General features: G+C 29.9%; 1 protein-coding gene across 1 annotated transcript in view; it reads left to right on the plus strand.

Moving 5' to 3' along the window:
- LOC122849240 (alpha-crystallin B chain) overlaps window positions 1-25,353 on the plus strand; it is a 41,998-nt gene that overhangs the window by 12,392 nt on the left and 4,253 nt on the right. Inside the window, exon 2 of the mRNA XM_044147918.1 lies at window positions 17,065-17,257. Within this exon, the coding sequence (XP_044003853.1) occupies window positions 17,065-17,257 (193 nt within the window). The remainder of the gene's footprint in view (window positions 1-17,064; window positions 17,258-25,353) is intronic.

The following is a 25,353-nucleotide window of genomic DNA, read 5'->3' on the forward strand; positions in this document are numbered from 1 at the left end:
AAGCCTTACCTCTTGTCTTCTTGGCCGTGGTTTAAACTGAGTTGAACGCACTCTGAAGTAAAAAAAAAACAACGAAGTAAATGTGAACGACGTGTAAGGAGTAGACATGAAGACTAGAGATCTCTAGAGGTCTCTAGTCTTTATAGGAGTAGAGTATACGATATGCAGCTGAAACTAGCTGACATAAGTTAGCGCGAATAGGCTATAGCGTAAGACATCGACACACGTGAAAATTATTATTAAATGATTATTCAGATTTTTTTTTGTACTTTGAAAAAAAAAACACTAAAAAATTTTACATTCATTAATAAATAATTAGGATGACGGACATTTTTTCATTATTTTAAAACTGCTAAAAGTTGTTGAGTATCTGAGCTATTTATTTATAATAATTTCGAAACGTGTCACGAATATTTTTTATTTTTTATAACGAAAAGTATGAATTAAAAAAAACCGGGGGTACCTTAATAAAATAATATTTGTTAATTAAATGCCAAGACGCGATTTTTTTATAATTTTTTTTTTTTTAACTTATTACTAGCAATGTAAATAATCATTTAAAAGAATTTTTACGTGTGTCGATGTCTTACGCTATAGCCTCTTCGCGCTAACTTTTGTCGGTTAATTTTGTCTTCTAGTTTCAGCTGCATAGTACGATAATGGCCACGTAATGAAATCATATGTAATACATGTGCATATAAGCACACGGAGAAAAATTAAAGGTGAATTACAAAAAAAAAAAAGGAGATTTTACCTTTTTAATGAAGAAATGAGGGACACCTAGAGGAAACGGGTAAAATTTACCAAAAAAAAAAATGTTATTAGATTGAAGGAGTTAAATTTACAATTACTTTTTGTTATCGCTTCCATTTCTTCGAAAAAACGTAAAATTTACCTCTTAAGGCGTTGAATCTGTATACTTTATCATCAGGTTAAATTTACAACTTCGGTTGGTAATTTCTACCTTTTTTTGTAGTAAAATTTACTTTCCTGGTTAGAAAAAATTTGAATGATATATATTAAATAAATGAGGTAAAAGCGAGTTGCATTCAGAGCTCTTTAGGATGCTTGATGGCGGCGCTTGTGAACTTTTTATATAGATTTTACATAGAAAAGCTTCACAAGCGCCGCCATCGGAAAAGAAAGCCCTAATGAGAACATCCTCTGAATACGGGTGCTGAAAAATGTATATTTTACTCGATAAAAGTGCTTTTCTTGGTTTACATTTCTTGTGAGTAAAATTTACCTGATTAATTTGTTATCTGCCGGCCTAATTTTTTTTCCCTGACGAACGAGTAAATTTTATTTTAAAAAAGTGTGGAGTTCACCCATAGGAGCTGTAAATTTTACCCCATCAGATAGTGTTTCTGTTTAATATTTTTTATAGGTAAAATTTACCTTTTATCCTTAGGTGTCCCTCAGTTGCACAGCAAAAATGCAAAAACTATCAATATTTTCTTGCAGTTATTCTCGAATGATGAAGTCGATACCATCACACGGAGTAGTGACGGATTTATTAGCGACGAACTGAGATTCGTTCACGGAGGACACTTCGTATGAGAGTAGCCAGTCCGTCCACGAATATAATTTGATTTGAGCGCGAGACAATTGCTTGTATTTTTTATTTTGGTTTATTGTTGCTTGTTTATTTCAATTGTTGTATTTTTATTTATTTTTATCTATCCTCATCCAAAAAACAATTCAATAAACAATAAACCAAAATAAAAAATACAAGCAATTGTCTCGCGCTCAAATCAAATTGTCTGAGAGACGGATATTTACATTCGTGGACGGACTGGCTACTCTCATACGAACTGTCCTCCGTGAACGGATCTCAGTTCGTCGCTCAAGTAGATCCGTTCACGGACCTCGCTCCGTGTGAGTGAGTCGACTCACATCATTCGAGAATAGCCCCCCAGGGTTCTATCGAATGCTGTGAGTAAGATCTAAAGCTGTGTGGAAATATAGGCGAGTGGTATCCGAGGCCTCAATTGAACAATTCAAAAATGTGCCAAGAATATAAATGTGTATATATATAACAATGAGTGGTGGAGGTGGATAGTGACAGGGTTCGATTGAAATAACTCTAAAAGGACTCGAACCGATCGTATACACCTATATGTATACATGCCTCACTCTAACCGATTCAATACTGCAAATTTGATGAATAACGTACTAGAAATATGCATGAAATTTCATGTTTTTTTCTAAATGTATAAAAAAATTCGAGTATTACGCGTAATACTTAAAATTTTTAGTGTAGTAGTGGATTTTTAATGTAAATTTACGTTGAAATTAAACTTTTTGTACTGTAATTTTGTACAGGACAGTACGTAAATTTCAGTTCACAGCGAGAACAATAGAATTTTTGAACATGAAAGAAACTTTAGAAGAAGATTTATTGCATGATGTACTTGCTTGAAATTTAAGTTTATTTTCAACCGTGTAACATAAATCTACGATTCATTACCGAAAAACTCCAATTGTTTTACATGTTCATTCATACTTCCATTAATTGACATTAATAGTGTTGCTGCGATACGATACGTATATTAAACATAAACTTCTGCTAATAAACTTCTCGAAACATGAAAAAAATATTCTTAGTTTAAGTAAAAAACTTATTTGAATTCTTAAATTAAATATTTAAGGTCATTTGTAATGGGATATATTTTCTTAAAACAGTACGCATGTTGAGTAAATTGAAAAAAAAAATCTGATAAGAAAATAAATAGTTACAATGACTAATTTTTCATGTTGACGTAACGCTGACTAAAAAAAGAATAATGATGTTATCAAAAATGGAATGGAATGAGTCAGATAAATTCTTTTAGAAGTGACAATAAAGAACACATTCTCAACAAATTAAGATAACTTGTTTGCACTGAGATGTAAACGAAATGCCTCATTTGTAAATCGTGAATTCATAGTAAACAATGGAACAATATTAAATCTTTCTTTCAAAAAAATATTTATCAAAAAAGAATCAACGCCAAATAAGATTTCAATTACTCTACTTAGATGTGTTGTAAAGTAAATATCACAGTTTGTATATATATATATAATATACAAAATCAAAAATATAATTTTTGTAAAAAACAAACTCGTTAAAGTTGTTCTTTACGTCAGCTTAGTACTACTGTATATACTAAATTTTTATTCAATTTAACAAAAAAAAAAAAAATTCAAACAAACGATGATAAATAATTTAGGAGAATTAAAGCTGCCTGTGTTTGAAAAATAAAATCGAAATAAAAAAAGATCACGTTTTATCGTTATTATACAAACAAACTTTAACGCCGCGGTTTTCTTCACAATTCCAAGATTAGGTTTTTCAGACGAAAACTTTCCAGCAAAGATGCAATTTGATGATCAACAATCTCACTATTTTGCATATATCTTGTGATTGGATTAACTTTTCAGCTTGTCTTTAGATGCGCTTGATATTAGATTTTTTAGTATTTGCAGGGTATTTCATATAAATTTTTTTGGAAACGTAAATTATATTTCTGTTTTTCTGTATTTTTTTGATAACTCCACCTTCCTTTATAGTTATCACAATACTAGTACAGCTGTAATTGAGTTGCTGATGAATAACAATCAATAAATCAATCAATGCAAACGACAACTATTCTTGTTTACCTGGGATAGGTATAAAGAAAAGATTTTTTAATTTCTTTATTTTCAATTTAAAATAGGCTATTTTGGAGTTACATCACATATTTGAGTCCTCTTAATGAAAAAATTTGTCAGCTGTACCTGATTAATAATCAAAAAAAATTTTTGTCAAATACGCCCTGGTAGAAATATTTCTCCGACTTTTCTCCAACTTTTTTCCAACTTTTCTCCGCCATTTGTCCACTTCTTTACGAAAATGACCTTCTAGTTGGAGAAATGGTGATGAAATTTCTCCAATCCAGCCAAAAATTTACTCCATTTTTTTCCGACTTTTCTCCAACTTTTTTCCGCCATTTCTTCAACCTGAAATTTATTCCAACTTTTTTCCAACTTTTTTCCAGCCTACTTCAACCAAAAATTTACTCCAACTTTTTTTCAACTTCTTTCCAACTTTTCTCCAACCATGGGTCATTTTCGTAAAAAAGGTGAGTTTGAAAAGTGAGAAAAGTTGGAAAAGTTGGAGAAATATTTCTACCAGGGCGTGCATACGAAATCTGTTTCCTAATAATTTGACGTTTCTATTGAACTTCGTAGTAGCACACACACAACAATAAAATATAAAGCAATATCCAAACGTTTTCCCGCAATATTTTGAGGCAGTGTTCAGCGTTGGATAGTTTACGATAATGTCATACGTTTAATACTGCCTTGCAGTATCGCAGATCGCAGCAAAGATTCAAAAATACTAGGTGCTTTCTTTTGTGTATTTATTTTTTTCGATTTATTTTCGCAGGCGCAGTTGAATGCGCAGTCAGCAAAAAGCCACTTTGCAACAGGTAGGACATGAAGGGCTGGATTGTCCATATTTTAATTTATTTTAAGAATTATTTGTTCGACGCCACTGTTCTCTTCTCATGTTTGCATAATATGCGCATGTGCATGATCATGCGCATTAAAGTGAAAAAAAATAAATACACAAAAGAAAGCACCTATTGGCAAAACAATCCTGCGCAATAACCAGCGTACGCAACTACAGTTGTGCTTGCCAATGTTAATTTGTTAACTAATGTACTTACAATCTTTAACATGAGTCGTTTCATATAACCATTATTTTGATTAGTAATAATAATGAGAGGCTGGATTAGTAATAATAATTATCAAGCTTTTTGTGGCGTTATTGATGAAAAAATCGAGTTTTTTAGTACAAAATAGTCAATAAAAATTGTGGTTCTGGTATAATAAAATAGTAGCAAGATGACTGTTTCTTTTTTTTTTTTTATTCAAATTTCTTATAAAACTTGTTAAATATTGCATATTATTCATTTAACCGATTCAATACTTTTGATGAATAACAGTAGAAATTGCATGGATTTCATTGTTTTGATCTAAATTTATCACGAATTTTATCTACTTTATTACAAATTTTATTTTATATTTTTATAATTTTTACGTTGAAATTAAACTTTTTTTCTTTTTGTGACAGTAATAAATTTTGTAGTGCAGAACAAGAATTTTTGTAGTGAACAGAAACTTTAAAGATTTATTTAATGTTTTGTATTTTGTGACAAATTTTATGGTTCTAGAACCATATTTTTTAACACCCAACGACAGATGACTATAATAACATGTGTGTGAGCGAATACACAATTGGAAGAAGCGTTTACATAGTAAAAAGAATACGAAAACGTACACGGAGAGAAATCCGCAGCAAATATTACTGTAGTGGTATCGTAAAAATCATAGCTGACGTCATTAAAGCGACTAATTCCCACTTATTATAATGATTATTATTATATTTCATCTAAATGTTTTACAGTAGTCTACCGAATTTTCGGAGTTCTCGAGTTAATGGTATACTTATGCCAGTTACTGTAAGAAAAGCAGGTTTTCCCCGCCAGATGACACGAATATTTTTTTTGAAATCAAGTGTGTTCCTAACTCTTTCTAAACTTATTGCTTTATTTTAATCATAAATTCCAAATAAAATGCGGTGAAACAAATGATAATTATACATGATGGTTTATTTTTAAAAATTAATAAATACGTTACATTTTTATTTTGATGTTTAAAGAATAAGGTTTTATTTAATTTTGTGTTGTTTTTGTTTTGTTTGATTAAAATTACTGTAGTGTAGTAACAAATTCTATCAAATGATCCTACGTGGCCTACTACGCAACTTTTTATTCAATTCCAGTAAAAAAAAAGTCAAAATTTGATGATAAATAATTTACAGAATCATTTGCTGTGATTTGAAAAATAAAATGAAATAAAAAGGTTTACGTCTGTTCGCCACACTTCTCACGAAAAACAACAAATTTTTCGGTGTGGATGTTTTCCGGCTTTAAGGCTCATAAAAATATTTTCAAACAATTCTATCTTATCTTTTTTTTATATATTTTTTTAAACTGTCGTTGTAACCACCAGGTACATAAAGCTGACACAGACATAATGGCACAACCAGATCAGACCTTATCAGTAATTATGAGGTGATTATGAGCTATTTTTGAGTGCAAACCCCTAATTTTCGGCCTCACTCGATCAGGATTACATTATAAATAAAAAAGTTGTGCCAGCTTACGTTAAACTTGTAATAAAGAAAAAAAATTAAAAAAAAAAAAATTTTTTTTTACTCGTTCGAAATCGCATAAAAAATAAAAAAGTTGTGCTAGCTGTTCTTGAAAGCTAGCATAACTTTTAATAAAAAAAAAAAAATAAAGCTCAAAAATCGCGGTTTGCACTCAAAAATAGCTCATAATCAGCTCATAATTACTGATAAGGTCTGATCTGGTTGTGCCATTATGCCTGTGCCAGCTTTATGTACCTGTAAATACCCTGCTGTTTGAACACACTTTCTGTTTTTTTTTTAATTTTTCTATTGAAAAATTGTTCTGTCAACAAATAAAACTATAAAATGTTGCAGATACAGATGATTTTTATTTTTATTCTAACGGTTTTAGCGCCCTGAAGATAGCGACCTCGAGGTAGCGACTTTTTTACCCATAGGCGTAGCAAGAGCGAGCAGCGCGTATGCCTAGTATATATTCTTAGCGTTGAGGGCTGTTTAATAAATTTAAAAAATTGGTTTTCCTTTGTTCATATATCTAGTTTATTGTAAATTCTATAAGCTATTTAATAGTGTAATAATTGTAATTTTAAAAAAATTATCACTCATAGATAATAGACAAAAACGACCATGCGAAATTGTTTATCGAGCGCTTGGGACGATTTTTGTCTATTATCTATGAGTAATAATTTTTTTAAAATTATAATTTTTACACCATTGGAAAGCTGATAAAATTTACAACAAATTACATGCATAGACAAAAAAAAACCAATTTTTTTTCAAGAAGTTATTGAGCGAGTCGCTAGATTTTTTACCGAGAAATATTTTTCAAATTAAACCGCGGGGGCGTTGGGGGCTGTTTTAATGAATTTAAAAAATTGGTTTTTCTTCATTTATACATCTCATTTGTTGTAAATTTTATAAACTATTTAATAGTGTAATAATTATAATTTTAAAAAAATTATCACTCATAGATAATAGACAACAATTTCGCATCGTTGTTTTTGTCTATTATCTATGAGTAATAATTATTTTAAAATCATAATTATTACACCATTGAATAGCTTATAAAATTTACAATAAACTAGATATATAAACAAAGGAAAACCAATTTTTTAAATTTATTAAAACATCCCTCAACGCTGAGAATATATACTGGGCATACGCGCTGATCGCTCTTGCTACGCCTATGGGTAAAAAAGTCGCTACCTCGAGGTCGCTAGCTTCAGGGCACTACGGTTTTTCGTAGGTCATTTTCATAGTAATCATTCTAAAATAAATATTTTTATTAAAAAATTTTTCCTGTTCAAAATAGCTTCAAGTATCTTCATTAAATCCCGATCAAGTGAGCCTGGCCAAATCTTGATCAAAAAATCATCAAGAATTTTTATTATATTATTTTGATTGATAATTTTCAATGATATTTGTTATTAATATTATGAAAAAATTGATGTCATATCGTCGATATGGACGATATATCGGATGTCTTGGCCATATCGCATCGTAGCGAGTTTGACGATACGATATGAAACCCTATGTCATATCGGATATCGTCACCTCCAAATCCTATCGTATCGTCATATCGTGGCATCACTATTTTTTATCCTACCCCTGCCCGAGTGGAACTTCAAGTCCGGTTCAGATCTGGATCGGATCAAGGCATCCGAGTCCGATGAGGCAATCTGGTCAAGAACGGATCAGTATGTAACGCTTCTAGATAATTCAATTTCTATGCCATTTTTTTTTTTAGGCTCATCTTTCAAATAAAATAGTTATCTACACTGTGAGTTATTTTCAGTTTTTTCTCCTTCGTACTTTTTGAGATAATGAGTGCCAAAATTGACAACTATTATTTACAAGGATAGGTGACATTTCAAACTTTTATTTTTCACAATATCTTTTTCTACTAAATATTTTTACATTCACTAATAAAATGTAGTTCTCTAAAAGATGAATACGCTACAAAAAATTCAAATTTTTTTTCTCCGGATTTTAAAAGATAATTAACTTTTGAAAGTAAAATTTTTTAGTTTTTTGCGTGTAAAGTTTACACGGAGAGAAATTTTTCGCATAAATTACAAGACGTGGTAGTAAAAATCATTGATAGCGTCACTATTCTTATATATATTAATAGTTTTTCCTACTACGCTTTAGTAAAAAATATTTAAGTTCACCGTAGAAATTCCACTTATGAAAATATGCTATATCAATTTATGAAATTTACTAGTTTACATTGTAATTTATCCCGATAGAAGTCACGAATATTTAGTATACCTAGTAGCATATTTTCGTAGATCCAAATTCCACAGAACATTATTTTTCTTTAAATTAGCTTGAAATAGATCAATTTGATAGTTTTCAATCAAATCAAAATATGAACAATAAATGAATAAAAAAAATAGCATTACTCATGTACAGGTCAACATAAAAATAATAATATTATTATTTTAAAATTATAAATAAATTTCAGAATAACGCAAAAAAAATTTTTTTTTTCTTTTACACGATCATAACTCGAAAACTAATTGAAAAATAAAAAAAATGTATACTTAGTAATTTGTTTAAAATTAAATTTGCAACAATAAACCTCGCTTTACCCCATCTCTATCTTCAACAGAATAAGCTGTAGAGAGGTTTGAATTTACATGACATTAAATGATTAGTCTCGTCAGTCGTCCATCTTGGATGTCATCGGCGTGGCTGGTTAATCGTATTTTTTACAATTCACATTCGTACTTTTTACCTAACCTGAACTGTAAAATTTACGAAAAATTTCTCTCCGTGTACACTTTGCTTGCTAGTGAGTATCCATCACATGCATACTACTAAAGAACTTGATTTTCCAACCGCTAGTGCTACAAAATTCGATGAAATGGAGAGTTTTTTAATCCTCATATTTTACATTCAGTCATAAGAGGCAAAGACGAAATTATAGATTTAAAGAAATATTAATAATTAGAAAAAAAAAATAATTGTGCAGTATCAAGAGACTCGGTAGAGTCTCAACGCATTTTTTTCCAGCGCGAGACGACTTACCGAGTAATAGTATGAATAGGTTGCATGGGTATGACGTCACGAATTCTTAATTATTCAATAACTCCTTGAATATTAAATATAAATCAAAACTAAAATCACTTTCCTTATTAATATCGATATTTCCCTATCCAATAAGCATATTCTTGAATTTTTCCGATTTATAGTTAAAAAGATATAATATTCAAAATAAGCCAGGTACAAGATTTTATTAAAAAATAAATATTTTATGAAAATTGCCCGATTCTGCATTTTTCCCTTTCTCGCTTTCGCCCTGTCTATCTCTTTTTCGCCTCTAATCCACTACTTACACATACATGTAAAAACGCGCATGCGTACTAGCAGCTGTGCATACGGGATAGTTCAGCGCGTATTTGATTGTTTTAAATAATTTTTTATGATTTTATTCTTTTTAAAATCAAACAAAAGTAGTGAAATAAAATCAAAACAAAAATTGTTTAATTTTTATATACAAAAGTAACTTATTTTCCCTTTTTAATAAACAAAATATGTGAAATAAAAGTATAAATAAAAAAAATTAGGTTGTTCTTTTAAAATCACAAAATCAAATTTACAAACTATCGTAAGATATAAACACCTAATTTTTTGTATTTATACTTTTATTTCACATATTTTGTTTATTAAAAAGAGAAATAAATGAGTTACTTTTGTATATAAAAATTAGAAATTTTTGTTTTGATTTTATAATAATTATTCCTAAATCATTATTTTTGAATATATATATTAAGGTTGCGTACAAATAATTAAATCGTCACTCAATTTTTATTTTTTTTAGCTAATTTTTCAAATGAATTAAATATCTATACTCTGATTTTTTTCAATTTTTTTTGACTTCGTTTTTTTGAGATAATGAATGTCAAAGTTGACAACTTTTATACGCAAGGATAGGACTATAAGTTAAAATACCGTACATTTTTATTTTTAGCGAGTTCGTTTTTCTCTAAAAAAAATCTTCGAATTACTATTAAATTGTAGTGCTTGGCAAGACGAATACGATAAAAAAATTTGAATTTTTTCTGACCTTCATTTTTAAAGATATTTAATGTTGAATTTTAAAATTTGCGTTTTTCTCGCAACGAGGGGACATGAGAGATTTGCGATCCGGCATCACTGCTCCCTTCGGACTTCTACAACTACAACTAAACTTCATATTCTACATCGGTTAATGCATTAATAAAGTGATATAAATTCGGATTCAGACAATTAAAGTTGGCATTAAATCTAGCATAGAACGATTCACAGCTGTTTGTAGTCCGGATATATGAACTTGTATATTGCGCCCAGATTTTAGGGGAAAATTTTGCCTCTTCTGATATGTAATTTTCAAATAAATAATCTACGAATTGATCAATTCTTTTATCGGTGGGTTGATTAAATATGAAGTCAAATGCAAAGCTGTTGCTAAAAAAGAAACAAAATACTAATTTCCACATTGTGAACCTTGTACAGCTGTGTTAGACCAAGTGCTTGAATTTTTTTCCACCAACTTTGCCCTAAATGAAAACGACACCCACGATTTTTGGCAGTTGCCCCCACGGAAATATTTTATAAAAATTTTGTGAAAATTATATAAAAGTCATTTCATAAAATCACTTTGTAAAATATGGGCAAAGAAATTAAGAAAATTATGTAAAAGATTCATAAAATTTTTATAAAAATTTCAATTTTTTTTTTATGAATATTATATTTATTTTTTATTCATTTATTTTTATTCAATATTTACATACATAGTTCAGTACATATTTATGAATTCTGTTACACTCCTGGAGTGTTGCTTAATGCTTTTTTTCCTTGAATTAGCTTACGTTTTTCCCTTAAGGTTGTTTTTAAATCGCATGACCGGGCGACATTTTGGGTTCACAGGGGTACTTACAAACGTATGTTAAATAAAAAAATTATAGCGCCCCCTCATGCCTAAAATCTTTTCACTTTACTGATGCGTCAGAAGTAGTGTGAGTGTTGCCGGCTTATATTTACAGACACTAATACTACTCTAGCAATAAACATTCAGGGGGAAGTTCCAAAACCGTACATTTCTTGTAAGAAAAGGATAGAAGAAGAGATGGAAGATTGAGCCAGAAGAGATAGAGAGAAGGATAGAGCTAGAAGAATAAAACCGAACGGCAGTATTGGAACGTACCCCAAATTTTCAATGTAATTCAGCCGGCTGAAACCCGTAAATTTAAAAAGTAATTAGCCAATATCTTTTAAACGGCACTGAGGAAATGGATAATTTTTTTTTCATTGATTTCGTATTTGTAAAGTGTACAAATCTGTAGAAAAAAATCAAAATTTAAATTAAGAGTTTTAAAAGTACAAACGCAAACGTACCTATACTCCCTATGCTTGCGTGTTAAAGTTGTCAACTTTGACACTAATTATCTGGATTTTGACGCAGAGGAAAATTACGAAAAAATTCCACCAAATAGATATTTATTTCATTTAAACATTAAAAAAAAAAAATCGAAAATTAAATTACGGGAATTTCATTTGAAAACAACCTTAAATTAGCTTTAGTTTGTACTTTCCCCGCTTTCTTCATGGGGCGATATCATATGGGGAAGTGGGAAGGCTATTGATTCTCTCCCGTTATTGTATTCTTCCCATGGTTCCCCAGCTTCGTGAACAGTACACATAGAGCCCTCACTGATAATCCACGAAGTGCGCGAATCAGATGACTTCTCAGTACCTGGCCTGTTTCCCCCCCCCCTTTTCAATTCATCTCCCCATAAATCACTGCACGAGATTACATAAGTTAACGTTTCCTTTTCTTTCCTGCAAACTCTACAATCCCAGTTCGAATATCCTTTCTTTCCATCTTTACATACGATCCCTAATCTTATTTTTGTCCAAACTATCTTCTCTCATTCCCGGCTATCTCCTTTATCTAGATATTCAGGTAGTTTCGTACTTGGGACCAGTTCTATTTCTTTATTGTGAGGACAGTACGATGACTGATTGACTAGTTTCCAGTCATTATCCATGTCTCCTTTCATCCATTTATATAACCCCTCTTCCTCTATTATCTTAATTTCAAATAGTTCTTCCCCTTCTCTGATTTCTTTGAGCTTATCACTCAAACCTACTTTCCCGCATAATACCTTTACCTTTTTCCCCCATGTTGTTGGGTTATTTTTCAAAATACTTCTTAGTATTTCATTTAGACATATTTTTGGAAGTCTGTCCTTTTCCATTCCTGCTACCTTAATCATATATGACACAGCCCTTTTCCCTGCCAATATTCTTAGAACAATTTGTCCTGATTCCCTTTTCCAAAGATAGCTCGGTGTGTTTCTGGCTACGCCTAGTGTATATCCCTTGCATTTTTAGAACCTTCTCCCATTGATCCCATCCCCATATTTCTACCCCGTACAGGAAAACCTGCTCTGGAGATCGTATTCATTGGTTGAAATTTGTCTTTTAATTTATGAATTTTCCCTCTCTAACATATCCCCCATGTAGTGTTTATTGTCTTCTGGATTTTTCCCGCTGTGGCTTTCACATGTTCCCTTAAACTGCCCCCTACCGTGAAGTTAAAACCCAGGTCTTTGAACCTTTTAACAATTTCAATTTTTTTCTCGTTGTAAGTAAATTTATCCTTTTCGTTTTTCTTCCCCCTCTCTTTTTTAAAAATCATAACTTTGGTTTTTTTGGTATTAACCTCAAGTTTGTTTTTCTTCGCCTATTTTCTCAAAGTGTTCAGCATTTTTTGTAGTTCCCTTGCATTCTCCGCAAGTAAAACTACGTGATCCGCGTATTTTAGTATAGATATTTTCTTTCCCCCTACACTGAGAAAATTTTTTGATGAAAAAAAGAAGAATATTTCTTGACGGTAGAAATAAACTTCTTGGCAAAATACTTTTTGAAAAAAGAAATAAAATATTTAATGAAAATAATAATTGTTTTGTTAAAAGAAACAAAAAATCTTGAATTAAATAAAATTTGTTTATATCCATCAGACAACGTTTTGTAACAAACGATAGATGGTATGTGTCAAGAAAAAAACTTCTAAACGTCAACCATTGGTACTCCTTGACACTAACACTATGATGATTGTTATAATAGATAAGCTTCTTGTTTCAAACGTTAGAGGGACAGCAACAAGAAATAAACTGCTAAATTTTTGCTACTAGCTGTTTGATACAAACAGTATGAGGTTTTTTATTACAGACTAACTTTTTGTTTCAAACGATTGATGACTTTTGGCAAGAAATAAACTCCTAAAAATATGCCTCAATATGGCTTTGAAATAAAGAAATGGATTCTTATTATATAAGGTATATCGTTTGAAACAAATCAACTTTAGTTTAATTCAAATAATGAAAAGTTTAATAAAATTGTAAATTAATTCTGAAAGAAACAATAAAAGTATTTTTTTCCGTATTTAAATATGAAATGTAGCATGAAAAAAAATAATATATATATCTGTGTCAAATAAGCTTTTTAAATAGATGAAAAAAACGTTGTCTTTACTTGAGCGTCGTCGTGGCGCAGCGGTCAAGGTATCCGCTTCCGACTCGGGGATCGTGAGTTCGAAGCTGGACTTCGTCGGCCAAAGTGAAAGAATTAACTTCAAACAACAAATAAAAAAAAATGAATAATAAAAAATAAATATTAAATAATGAACAAAAATAAATTTATTTTTAAATAATTTTTTTTTAATTAATTTAAGAAATTATTAAACTTTTAATTATTTGAATTAAACTAAAGTTGATTTGTTTCAAACGATATATCTTATATAAGAAGAATCCATTTCTTTGTTTCAAAGCCATATTGAGGCATATTTTTAGGAGTTTATTTCTTGCCATAAGTCATCAATCGTTTGAAACACAAAGCTAGTCTGTAATAAAAATCCTCATACTGTTTGTATCAAACAGCTAGTAGCAAAAATTTAGCAGTTTATTTCTTGTTGCTGTCCCTCTAACGTTTGAAACAAGAAGCTTATCTATTATAACAATCATCATAGTGTTAGTGTCAAGGAGTACCAATGGTTGACGTTTAGAAGTTTTTTTCTTGACACATACCATCTATCATTTGTTACAAAACGTTGTCTGATGGATATAAACAAATTTTGTTTAATTCAAGATTTTTTGTTTCTTTTAACAAAACAATTATTATTTTTATTAAATATTTTATTTCTTTTTTCAAAAAGTATTTTGCCAAGAAGTTTATTTCTAAATATCAGAAATAATTTTTCACAGTGTATCCACATGCCTCCTTGACCGTTTTTCCTCCAGTTCCTCATCTATATCGTCTATAGCCAGCGCGAAGAGGACTGAACTCAGCGCGCAGCCCCTTCCAAATTTAAACTCGGTCGAGTCACCCTCCCTTGTTCTCACACTCCCTGCAGTTGATTTATATATTTCCCTTTATTTATATATTATTTATAAATGATAAATAATAAAATGAAAAATAATGATAAAATTGAATGTAAGATAAAATTAAAGTGTTTACATTTAATAAATAATAATAATAAGCAGTCCACTAATTCCAAATATAATGGTAAATTTGGATGTAATAAAAAATATTGTCACCATTGGAACACATGGGATCAATATATTGTGGATGGTCAATTCAAGGATGGTAATGGTGAATCAAGTTAGCTATTATCATTTTCATCATGCCAAGGACCAGGTGGCATGCTAACTTTTATATTGATCTGTGGGCTTCAATGGCGCATTCAAATATATGCCATGTGAAAACCCAAGGCCAAATGATATTATGGTGGATGCTACTTCTGCAATATGCTGGAAATATTCAAGGAATAGCGCAAATTCATTAAAATTTCATAAAAATGAATTATAAAATGCGTATTATATCCTTTTTGTAAATAATTTAATAATTGATAATTTATATATTAGTTTTTTAAAATTTTTAAGACTCAAGGTTAAATTTTAAACAAGATAATTGTAATTTTAAACTATGACTAGTTTGAAATTTTAAATTTTGATTTTATTTTTTATGTTGAATTTTGCAAGACCGAGTTTAGTTTAAAGAAAAAATTATTTTGATTCTATTTTATGATCATTGGGAAACTTTAATTTGTGAATATTAATATTATCTGTTGTTATTTTAAATGTTTTTATATGTATTGAATTATTATATATTTGTAAATCTTGTTTTTGAGTCATCAAATATTGGGCAAATATATTATGTCTATTTTTTTAATTATATGTCAAAAATAAACATAATAGGGGGGTACTGTAGCGATATAGTATGCTCCCGTGCATATTTCATGTCTCCCACCACATTGACCTGTCATGTGACATCGTCAATGAGGTGTTACTTGTGTATATATGTGTGTGCAATATAGAAAACTCTCTCTTGAGACGCTTGGCTCTCTTCTCTTCGAGTCCAGCACTCCGGCCATCAAGCTCAAACGGTGCGTCCGAGTTATCTTGTAAAAGTGTATTGGTGATGTGGCTATGCCACCTCACAACCAGTTATATATATATATTGTATCTTGTTAAATTATCTCGTCAAATAGTCTAATTGCTAAATAAATTATTTTGTTATTTTAATATTACATATAAAATCTCGTGTCTTTTTTTAAAATTATTATTTGAAACTAAATTAAATGTAAAAAAGTAAAGAGAGGGAAACCACACTTTACAGGTTGATATTCTTTTTTTAGCTTTCTATTGTTCTAATATTAATTTACATGATAACTGTTAGGTCCAATTTTCGTTTGAAAGTAGTTAAAAAAATTATTTTCAAAAAATTTCGCGTTCTTACCCCCCTCTTACCCCCTAAAACGCTATGTTAAGGGTTGATATTTTTTTTCTGGCTTTGTATTTTTTCAATACTAATTCACAAAATAACGGCTTAGTCCAATTTTTGTTTAAAAGTAGTTAAAAAATTGATTTACTGGTATACGTGTTTTCATCCCTTTTTTACCCCCTAAAACGCTATGCTGAGGGTAAATAATTTATTACTAGGTTCTATCTATTTTGTTCATGATTTAGTAGTGAAACATGAGAACGATACAATTTTCGTTATTATAAGCACGGGGCTCTATACGTCTCTGACTATCCAGCGTTTGGCGGCCAGAGTGGTGGCCCGCTTCAGCGTCATCTTAGTATCTTAGTTTTATTTCCCTTTCCCTCCCTGTCTGATACGCTTAATAAGTCATACTCTTTATCCTTTTCACCCCTCCCTCTTTCTATTTTTAACCTGCACAGGTTAAAACAACTTGATTATTTCCAAGAACTCTTGTTCTAAAATTTAGAACTGTTGTTCTTGAAGTGAGAACAAAAAAATATTTTTCAAAAGTATGCGTCTATATTCAAGACCTTTTTAGCATTTATTCCAAGAAGTTTTTTGTCATCACAAGAATAATTTGTCTTTTTTCAAAAGTATGTTTCAAGAATTTTTTTGTCTTTTAAGAAAAAGTTTTTCATTCATAACAAGAATTTTTTTTCTTCTTTCTAAACTAAAAATTTCCTAGAACGAAAATTCTATTTTCAAGAAGTTTTGTTATCAAATATTATATAGAATTTTTTTTTTTACAGTGCAGCAACATATTAATATAAAGCCGCGACACATCTGCTCTCCTTAAATTGAAGACTTAGAAAATTTATTTTACTAAAAATTAGGCAACATCCGAAAAAATTGGTAATAAAATTATCCTTTATTGGACAGTATGGACTAGTTCAATTTATTTTGAAAAATTATCCCCCCTCTACTTGACCTAGCTTAGATGTTTATCCATAGTCATGGCTATGCAATGCATTAATTTACAAAGAAGACAAAAAATGTCTGCTTTTTGCCAACTCTTCAATATATAAGTTTTATATAGAAATTATAAGATATAATTGATGTTTTTTCAGCACTACAACTCAACAATCTACTCAGAATAGTTCACTCAGTCCACAACATCATGATTCACGCACCTGGTTGGATGGTTTAAATAGTCCTCTTATTCAAGATGAAGGTGATAACAAAATGTTAAAATTGCGATTCGACGTTTCTCAATACACACCCGAGGAAATCGTTGTCAAGACTGTGGATAACAAACTTTTGGTGAGTCTTTTCATAAAACAGCTGCATTCATTGCCTAATAATCTATAATAGTCGTTTAAAACAAAAAGTTCGTATCGATAATGATATTTAAGTTGTATTTAAGTTATCTGTTTACTCGATAGTGATATGCTCAAAGATATATAGTGTAAGGTGAAAGTCAGCTAAAAAGTCCTGCCTCCTTACCTATCGTGGCAAGAAGAAATTTGTCTCTTGTCCGCTATCCTAGGATCGTTTCAACTTCTCTCGGATTTAGAATAAAATTTTTCGATTCGACAATTTTTTAATTATTTTTTTTACAAGAAGTATTTATTTGAGAAAATTGAAGTACATATAAGCTGACCCTAATTTCAAAGTTAAAAATTCACTATTATAAACTGAACAAGAACGAAATAATACGACAAAAATTGTACGGCACGACAAACTAGAGGCAAAATCCTATCCTGTCTTTTTTTGTTGTGCTGCAACAAATTTTATTGTATCGTTAGGTGCGTTCTTTCACTTGTAGGGGCCTGCGGGTATTCCCATCTCTAATGACCACTCTCTACTTTTTTTCCCTTTCTTCTTCTGACTTGCGTGAAATTGGAAGCGCAATAACAAAATTTTCGAATAAAGTTTCTGTGGTCAGAAGAATAAAGAGAAAAAAAGTAGAGAGGGATCATTAGAGGTGGGGTTACCCGCAGGCTCCCGCAATTGAAAAAAACGCACCTGTTGAACAAATTTTATTGACCTGTACAACAATTTTTCCCATTCAATAATATTTGTTGTGTTACTCAATAATATTTGTTTGGCTGATCAATAAATGTTGTCAAGTTTCAAGGCAAATTTTACCCTGCTGTACAACAATGTATAATTAGGGAGCTTATCGTGCTTTTTCTTACCTCATCGCATAACGATTTGAAATACGTTTATTCGACGTATCTTGACGAGTACAATAAGCAGCTTCAGTGGCCGACCGTTTTGGTGGAACGACAGGGGGTGGCTGACGGTCAAAGTAGGTGGATGAGGTAAGTTAACTTACCTCATCGCATAACGATTTAAAATAGGCCCAATCGATTGGTAATGATGCCCTAAATAAGAAAATAATAATGGCCGACCATTTAGAAGGCACTTTTTTGATGGCCGACCAAAAAACTACAAGTTTTAACAAAAAAATAGCTAAAATGAGGTAAGTGAACTTACCTCATCGCATAACGATTTGAAATAGGCCCAATCGATTGGTAATGATGCCCTGAACACGAAAATAATAATGGCTGACCATTTAGAGGGCACTTTTTTAATGGCCAACCAAAAAACTGCAAAATTGAGAAAAAAAAATGAGGTAAGTTAACTTACCTCATCGCATAACGATTGGAAATAAGCCCAATTAATTGGTAATGATGGCCTAGATACGAAAATAATAATGGCCGACCATTTAGATGGAACTTTTTTTATGACCGACTAAAAAACTCTAAATCTTAAGAACAAACATAAAAACTTGGAGTTAACTTACCTCATCCACCTACTTTGACGGTCAGCCACCCCCTGTCGTTCCACCAAAACGGTCGGCCACTGAAGCTGCTTATTGTACTCGTCGAAACACGTTGAATAAACGTATTTCAAATCGTTATGCGATGAGGTAAGAAAAAGCACGATTAAAAAGCACTAACTAGTAGGGCTTTTCGCGTGTTATCAGCAAGATTCAGTCTTGATCGTGTGCCTCGGTATATCTACATGGCATTATGTGGAATTGTCTAAGTTGAAATTAACTTTTCTGTGATTGACATTTTGAAAATAAATTAATGAATGCCAGGTTTTAATAACATTTTAATAATTGAAATATAAACTATAAAATATTTGTGAGCAACAAGATAAATGACAAAACTTGATGTTTAACAAATCACTTATGATTCATTAAAATAACAAACATAACCTGCATCTGTCATTTTAATGCAGAGATTTTTTATTTTAATCTTTGGTAATAAATATAAAAAATGAATCGAAGCATCGTAGTTTGAATTAATTTGTTCCTTAATTATTTTCCTTCTTATTTTTAATTATCAATGAAAATTTATTCCGTAATTTTGAAAAAAAAAAAATTTAATATGGTTTTAGAATTTTTGTTATGTGGAATAATAAAAAATATTAAACTAAATACATTTGGAGCATAACAAATTTTGTTGTATGTTCATCAATTTTTGTTTGAAGCATGACAAATTTTGTTAAAAAGCACGGCAATTATTACTCTACCAGATGAACAGAAACTGTATCGACAGAACAAATGAGGGTCCGGATGCAATAACGACCTGCACGCTCGAAAAACGGTAGAAGTATTGTCCAATGGCTTGGACAATTCTTAATTTTCAAAGTCGTCAAAAAAAAAATTAAAAATTATAGGCATGTAGGAAAAGTTAAAAGAAAAATATTGTTACGAGTATGAAGTTAATCGCTCCCTCCTCCCATATGATAGACAAAGACAGACATTAGAATAAGTTAAGAACAAATGACGACCTTAGTAACAGAATAGAGATGAGAGAAAAGAGTTAAGTTAGTAGTAGAAATATAAGAGCAAATGAAAAAAGATCTATTAATTAAAATAGAAAAGAGATATCTTTCATTTTTTAACCCTAAAACGTAACATTGGTGTCAGAAGTAAAAAAGTAAAAATAAAATAGAAGGAAAATATTACATAATAGAATGAAAATATAAAAAATAAATATAAATTCATTAAATTAATCAAATCGAATTCTATTTTATTTGAAATAGTGAAACGCTCACAGAATAAGAATATCTAAAAAAAAAAATAAAAATAAATAAATAAATAAAAAATGTCTAAATCAGATTTAGAAGCTTTAAAAAAAGAGTTCGATGAGAAAATATCAGTGTTCAGAGAATCTTTACGAAGAGAATTAGAAGAATCACGGAAAATAGCAAGAGAAGAGACAATTAAATTATTTCGAGAAATTAATAGCTCTACAAATACCAGTGAACCTCGAATAAGACCTCAAACAAATTGTAACTCAGAACGTAGAAATAAACCAACAATAAGATCGGAACATATTTTCCCGAAAAATTCACCTCATATCCAGATAAGTCAATTTAAATCCTTACCGGAAATAAACATTGGGGCTTCAACTTCTAATTCTAATACGTATAACAGTAATAAAAACTATGACTCTACAACAAACGTTACACGTAACAATTCAATAATTAAACTCAATGATTATGACGGATTAACCTCGTGGAACCGCTATCAAATTCATTTTAATATTGTCGCGGAAAATAATAATTGGAATGAAAGTGAAAAAGCAGCTCAATTAGCATCATCATTAAGGGGTAAAGCTCAAATAGTATTAGAAAACCTGTCAACTAATGAATTAAAACAAATTGATAAAATAACAGAATTACTGGACAAAAAATTCAATGAAAGACAATTTTCTCGTATGTATTATAATCAATTATTAGGTTTAAAACAAAGATACGACCAAGATTTTTCGAATTTCGCAGAAGAAATTGAAAAATTAACTAATTTAGCTCATTACAACCTACCAAGTGAAGCACGTGACCGTATAGCATGTCTCCAATTCATTAATGGAATTCACAACTCACGAATCGAATTTATACTACGTTCAGAAAGAATAGAGTCTTTATACGAAGCAGTTGAGAGAGCAAGTGAGTTGTTATCTGTTACCAATTTGGTTTATAAAAATAAAAAAGAAAAAGATATGAGAAATTCAAAATTCAATTCAAGATTTAAACCTTATGAATACCATTATAAAAATAAAAATGAAAAAATGATTGATAATAATAACTTTAAAAAGAGAAATAATAATTATAATAATAATCATAATAATAATTATGATAAAAACAAAACAAATGGAGAAAAAAATAATAAAAATAGATCTGAAATCGTTTGTTATAAATGCAAAAAAGCGGGCCACTATGCAAATAATTGTGATAAAAATAAAAATATTCATCAAAATAAAAATAAAAATAATTCGTTAAACTAGAGGGAACCAGTTTGTTGGGGGACAGATTGGTTCCAACTAGTTTAAAAATTTATAAAATCGAACATAGAAATGAAAATGATAAAAAATTAAAAATATTTGGTTCTATTGAAGAAATTAAATGTATAATGATAATAGATACTGGCTCTGACATAACTGTAGTTAATAATAAAATAATTAATAAAATAAAAAAACCTCTTATTACTATCAAAAAGAATTTAAAAATTTACACAGCATCAAAAGAAAAATTTCCATTCAAAAGTATTAAAAATCTCGATATAAAAATCAATAATATTATCACTAACCTCGATATTATCACAGCAGATATTAAAGATGATGCAATTTTAGGAATAGATTTTCTACAAAAGAATGAAATTTTCACAAAATTTCAGGAATTAATATCAAAAAAATTTAATATAAATAACGATATTAAAATAATATCAATCAATCAAATAGAATTAGAAGAAATTGAAATACCAGAAATTTTATCAGATCAAGTAAAAAATTCTTCAAAATTATTAACAGATGATCAAATCATAGAATGTAAAAAATTCTTTAGTGAATTTCAAGATTGTTTTAAATGGAATGGACTAGGTTGCAATAAAAAAATTAACCATAAAATAAATGTAATAAATACAAAACCAATTAAACAAAATCCACGTCGTATTCCTTTTCATTATAGAGAACTAGCTTATGATAAATTACAAGAAATGATAAAAAATGATATAATCGAACCAAGTCACAGTGCGTGGTCTTCACCAGTTGTACTCGTTAAAAAAAAAGATGGTGACATAAGATTTTGTCAAGACTATCGTCAACTAAATGACGTTACAATTAAAGATTCAATTCCAGTACCTAATATTGAAGATTTACTTAATCTCACAAGAGGTTCATGTTGGTTTTCTACAATTGACCTTAAGAGTGGATATTGGCAAATTCCTTTAGAACCAGAGGATAAAGAAAAAACAGCATTTGCAATTGGTAATGAACTATGGCAATATAAAGTACTACCTTTTGGTTTGTGTAATGCTCCCGCAAATTTTATGAGGATTATGTACAAAGTTCTAGAAGGATTATTAGAAAAAGCATGTTTGGTATATTTAGATGATATAATTATTCTAGGAAAAAATTTCGATGAACATGTGATAAACTTACAATTGGTTTTTTCAAGATTAGTAGAAGCAAATCTTAAAGTTAATCATAAAAAATGCTATTTTTTTCAAAAAGAAGTACTATTCCTTGGTTATGTGATTAATGGTACAGAATTTAAATGTCAACAAGATAAAATTAAAACAGTTTTAGAATGGCCAACTCCGAGTAATATTACTGAACTACAAAGTTTCTTGGGCTTATGCTCTTATTATAGAAAATTTGTAAAAAATTTTGCAGATATTGCAAAACCATTACATAAATTGACTGAGAAAAATAAACAATTTTTATGGAATAAAGATGCTGAAATAGCTTTCAAAAAATTGAAAGATATTCTAACGTCATTCCTAATACTAACAACCCCAAAGTTGGATGGTAAATTTATATTAGATACTGATGCATCAAATTTTGCATTAGGATCCACTCTTTCACAAATTCAAGATAATGAGGAAAAAGTAATAGCATATTTTAGCAAATGCCTTAATAAAACAGAAAAAAATTACTGTGTAACCAGAAGAGAATTATTAGCTATAATTAAATCAGTTGGGCATTTTCGTCATTATTTGATTGGAAAAAAATTTACAATTCGTACTGATCATGCTTCATTGAGATGGCTCATGTCGTTTAAAAATTTAGAAGGTCAAATGGCAAGGTGGATGGAACTTTTAAGTAACTTTGATTTTGAAATACAATATAGACCAGGCAAAATACACTCAAATGCAGATGCACTATCAAGAAGACCATGCACTTGTAAAAAATGTAATAAAAATTTTGATAACGAACAGAAGGAAGATAAAAATACAATTTTTCAAATTGTCTGTAATGTAGATGATGCATTAAATTGGAAAAAATTACAAAATGAAGATTCAATTATTAAAACACTTATTGAATTTAAAAAAGTAAATAAAATACCTGATTGGCAAGAGATTTCACAGTTAGGAGAAATGATGAAAATTTATTTATTAATTTGGGATTCATTAATCCTCAAAGATGAATGTTTATTTCGTAATTGGGAATCACCAGATAAAACAAAAGTCATATTACAAATAATAGTACCGGAGAAAAATACAAAACAAATTTTAGAAGAAGCACATGATAATCCAGCAGGTGGACATTTTGGAATAAATAAAACACTGGCAAAAATTAGAAAAAATTTCTACTGGGCAAAATGTAAACAAGACGTTGAAGAATGGTGTAAAAGATGTAAAATTTGTTTTGCTAAAAAAGGCCCTCATAAAAAAGTCAAAGGAAAATTTCAAATTGTTAATCCAAGCTTTCCATTTGAACGATTAGCAATAGATATTCTAGGACCTTTACCTAAATCTAAAACAGGAAATCGTTATATATTAGTAATAACAGACTATTTTTCTCGTTGGCCAGAAGCAATACCATTACCAAATTTTAAAGCTACTACAGTAGCAGAAGCTTTGATTGTAAATGTTATTTCAAGATTTGGAATTCCATTAGAACTTCATTCAGATCAAGGAAGAAACTTTGAATCTGAAGTTTTCAAAGAAACAATGAAGTTATTAAATATTCATAAAACTCGAACAACTCCTTTGCATCCAGAATCTAATGGTATGGTAGAAAGATTGAATCGAACTCTTAAAGAATATCTGGCAAAATATGTAGCTCAACATCAGAAAGATTGGGATAAATGGGTCCCTTTATTTCTTTTGGCTTATAGATCAGCAAAGCATGAAACCACACAATATACACCAGCAAAATTAATGTTGGGTCGAGAATTAAGATTACCTTTGGATTTAATTCGAGGACAACCTCCTGAAACTGAAATAAATCCAATTCCTGAATTTGTAGAAGAGTTAAAAGAAGAAATATTAAATATTCATGAAGATGTCAGAAAAATATTAAAATTTAAAAATGATAAATTAAAATCAAAATTCGATCTAAAATCTCAAATGGTGTCATTTAATCCAGGTGAGAAGGTTTGGTTCTATATCCCCTATAGAACCATTGGTAAATGTGAAAAATTACAATCAAATTGGGACGGACCTTATTTAATTAAAAATAAAATTAACGAAGTAGTTTATAGAATAAAAAAAATACCAAATGGAAGACTCAAAGTCGTGCACGTGAACAGAATTTATCCATACGTAGAATAAGAGTATGCATACAAACATGTTTGTGATTAAATTAAATAATAAATAAATAAATAAATGATAAAAAAAAAAAAAAAAATACATAGATTACAAGTTCTTACTTTAAGTAAAAGTAAGATGAGAATTTAAAAAAAATGGCCCTCGATGGACTGAGGTTCCTTGTTTCAGGTAGGAAACAAGGTTTAAGGTAAAAATGGCCCTCGATGGACTGAGGTTCCTTGTTTCGAGTAGGAAACAAGGTTGAGAAATAAATAAATAAAAATCCTAGGTAAAATTTTTAGTCACTGCCTTGGCATGATTCCTTGGAATCATGGCGGACGTGTTGTCCCTTTGATGAGAAATTCTCATCAATGGCCTGTATAAGAGCATGAATGTGACTTGGTTATTGATGGGTGTACACCACAGATTAAAATATTAGTAAAAATGATAATTGATGTTGTTTGTTTTCAAAGGACGCTTTGAAAATGAATAAATAATAACCACAATTATGCAAATTATATTTTTTTTTTTAGGTTTTCTTAATTTATTTATTTAGGTTGATATTATTACTTGGAGGAACAATTAAATTGCAATGATAAATACAGCCAATCGTCAGGTATCTAGGAGAAGAATAAATCAATAAAAGAAGATATAAATTGAATAAAGAAATTGAACAAAAATAACTGTAGATATAAAATAGAATTGTAAATGTTGTTCGTTCAGGGTTTTTACACTGGGTTTTCCCCTGAACCGTGAGTAAATACTGAACAACATCTTAGGATAACTCGAGAATCCCCGGTGGTCAGGGATCTGATTGATACAATCGGATTGTTGAACATTCTTGAGCTGTAGGTTACGGATTGTC

The sequence above is a fragment of the Aphidius gifuensis genome, linkage group LG2 (genome assembly GCF_014905175.1).
Source record: "Aphidius gifuensis isolate YNYX2018 linkage group LG2, ASM1490517v1, whole genome shotgun sequence".
Classification (NCBI taxonomy): Eukaryota; Metazoa; Arthropoda; class Insecta; order Hymenoptera; family Braconidae; genus Aphidius; species Aphidius gifuensis.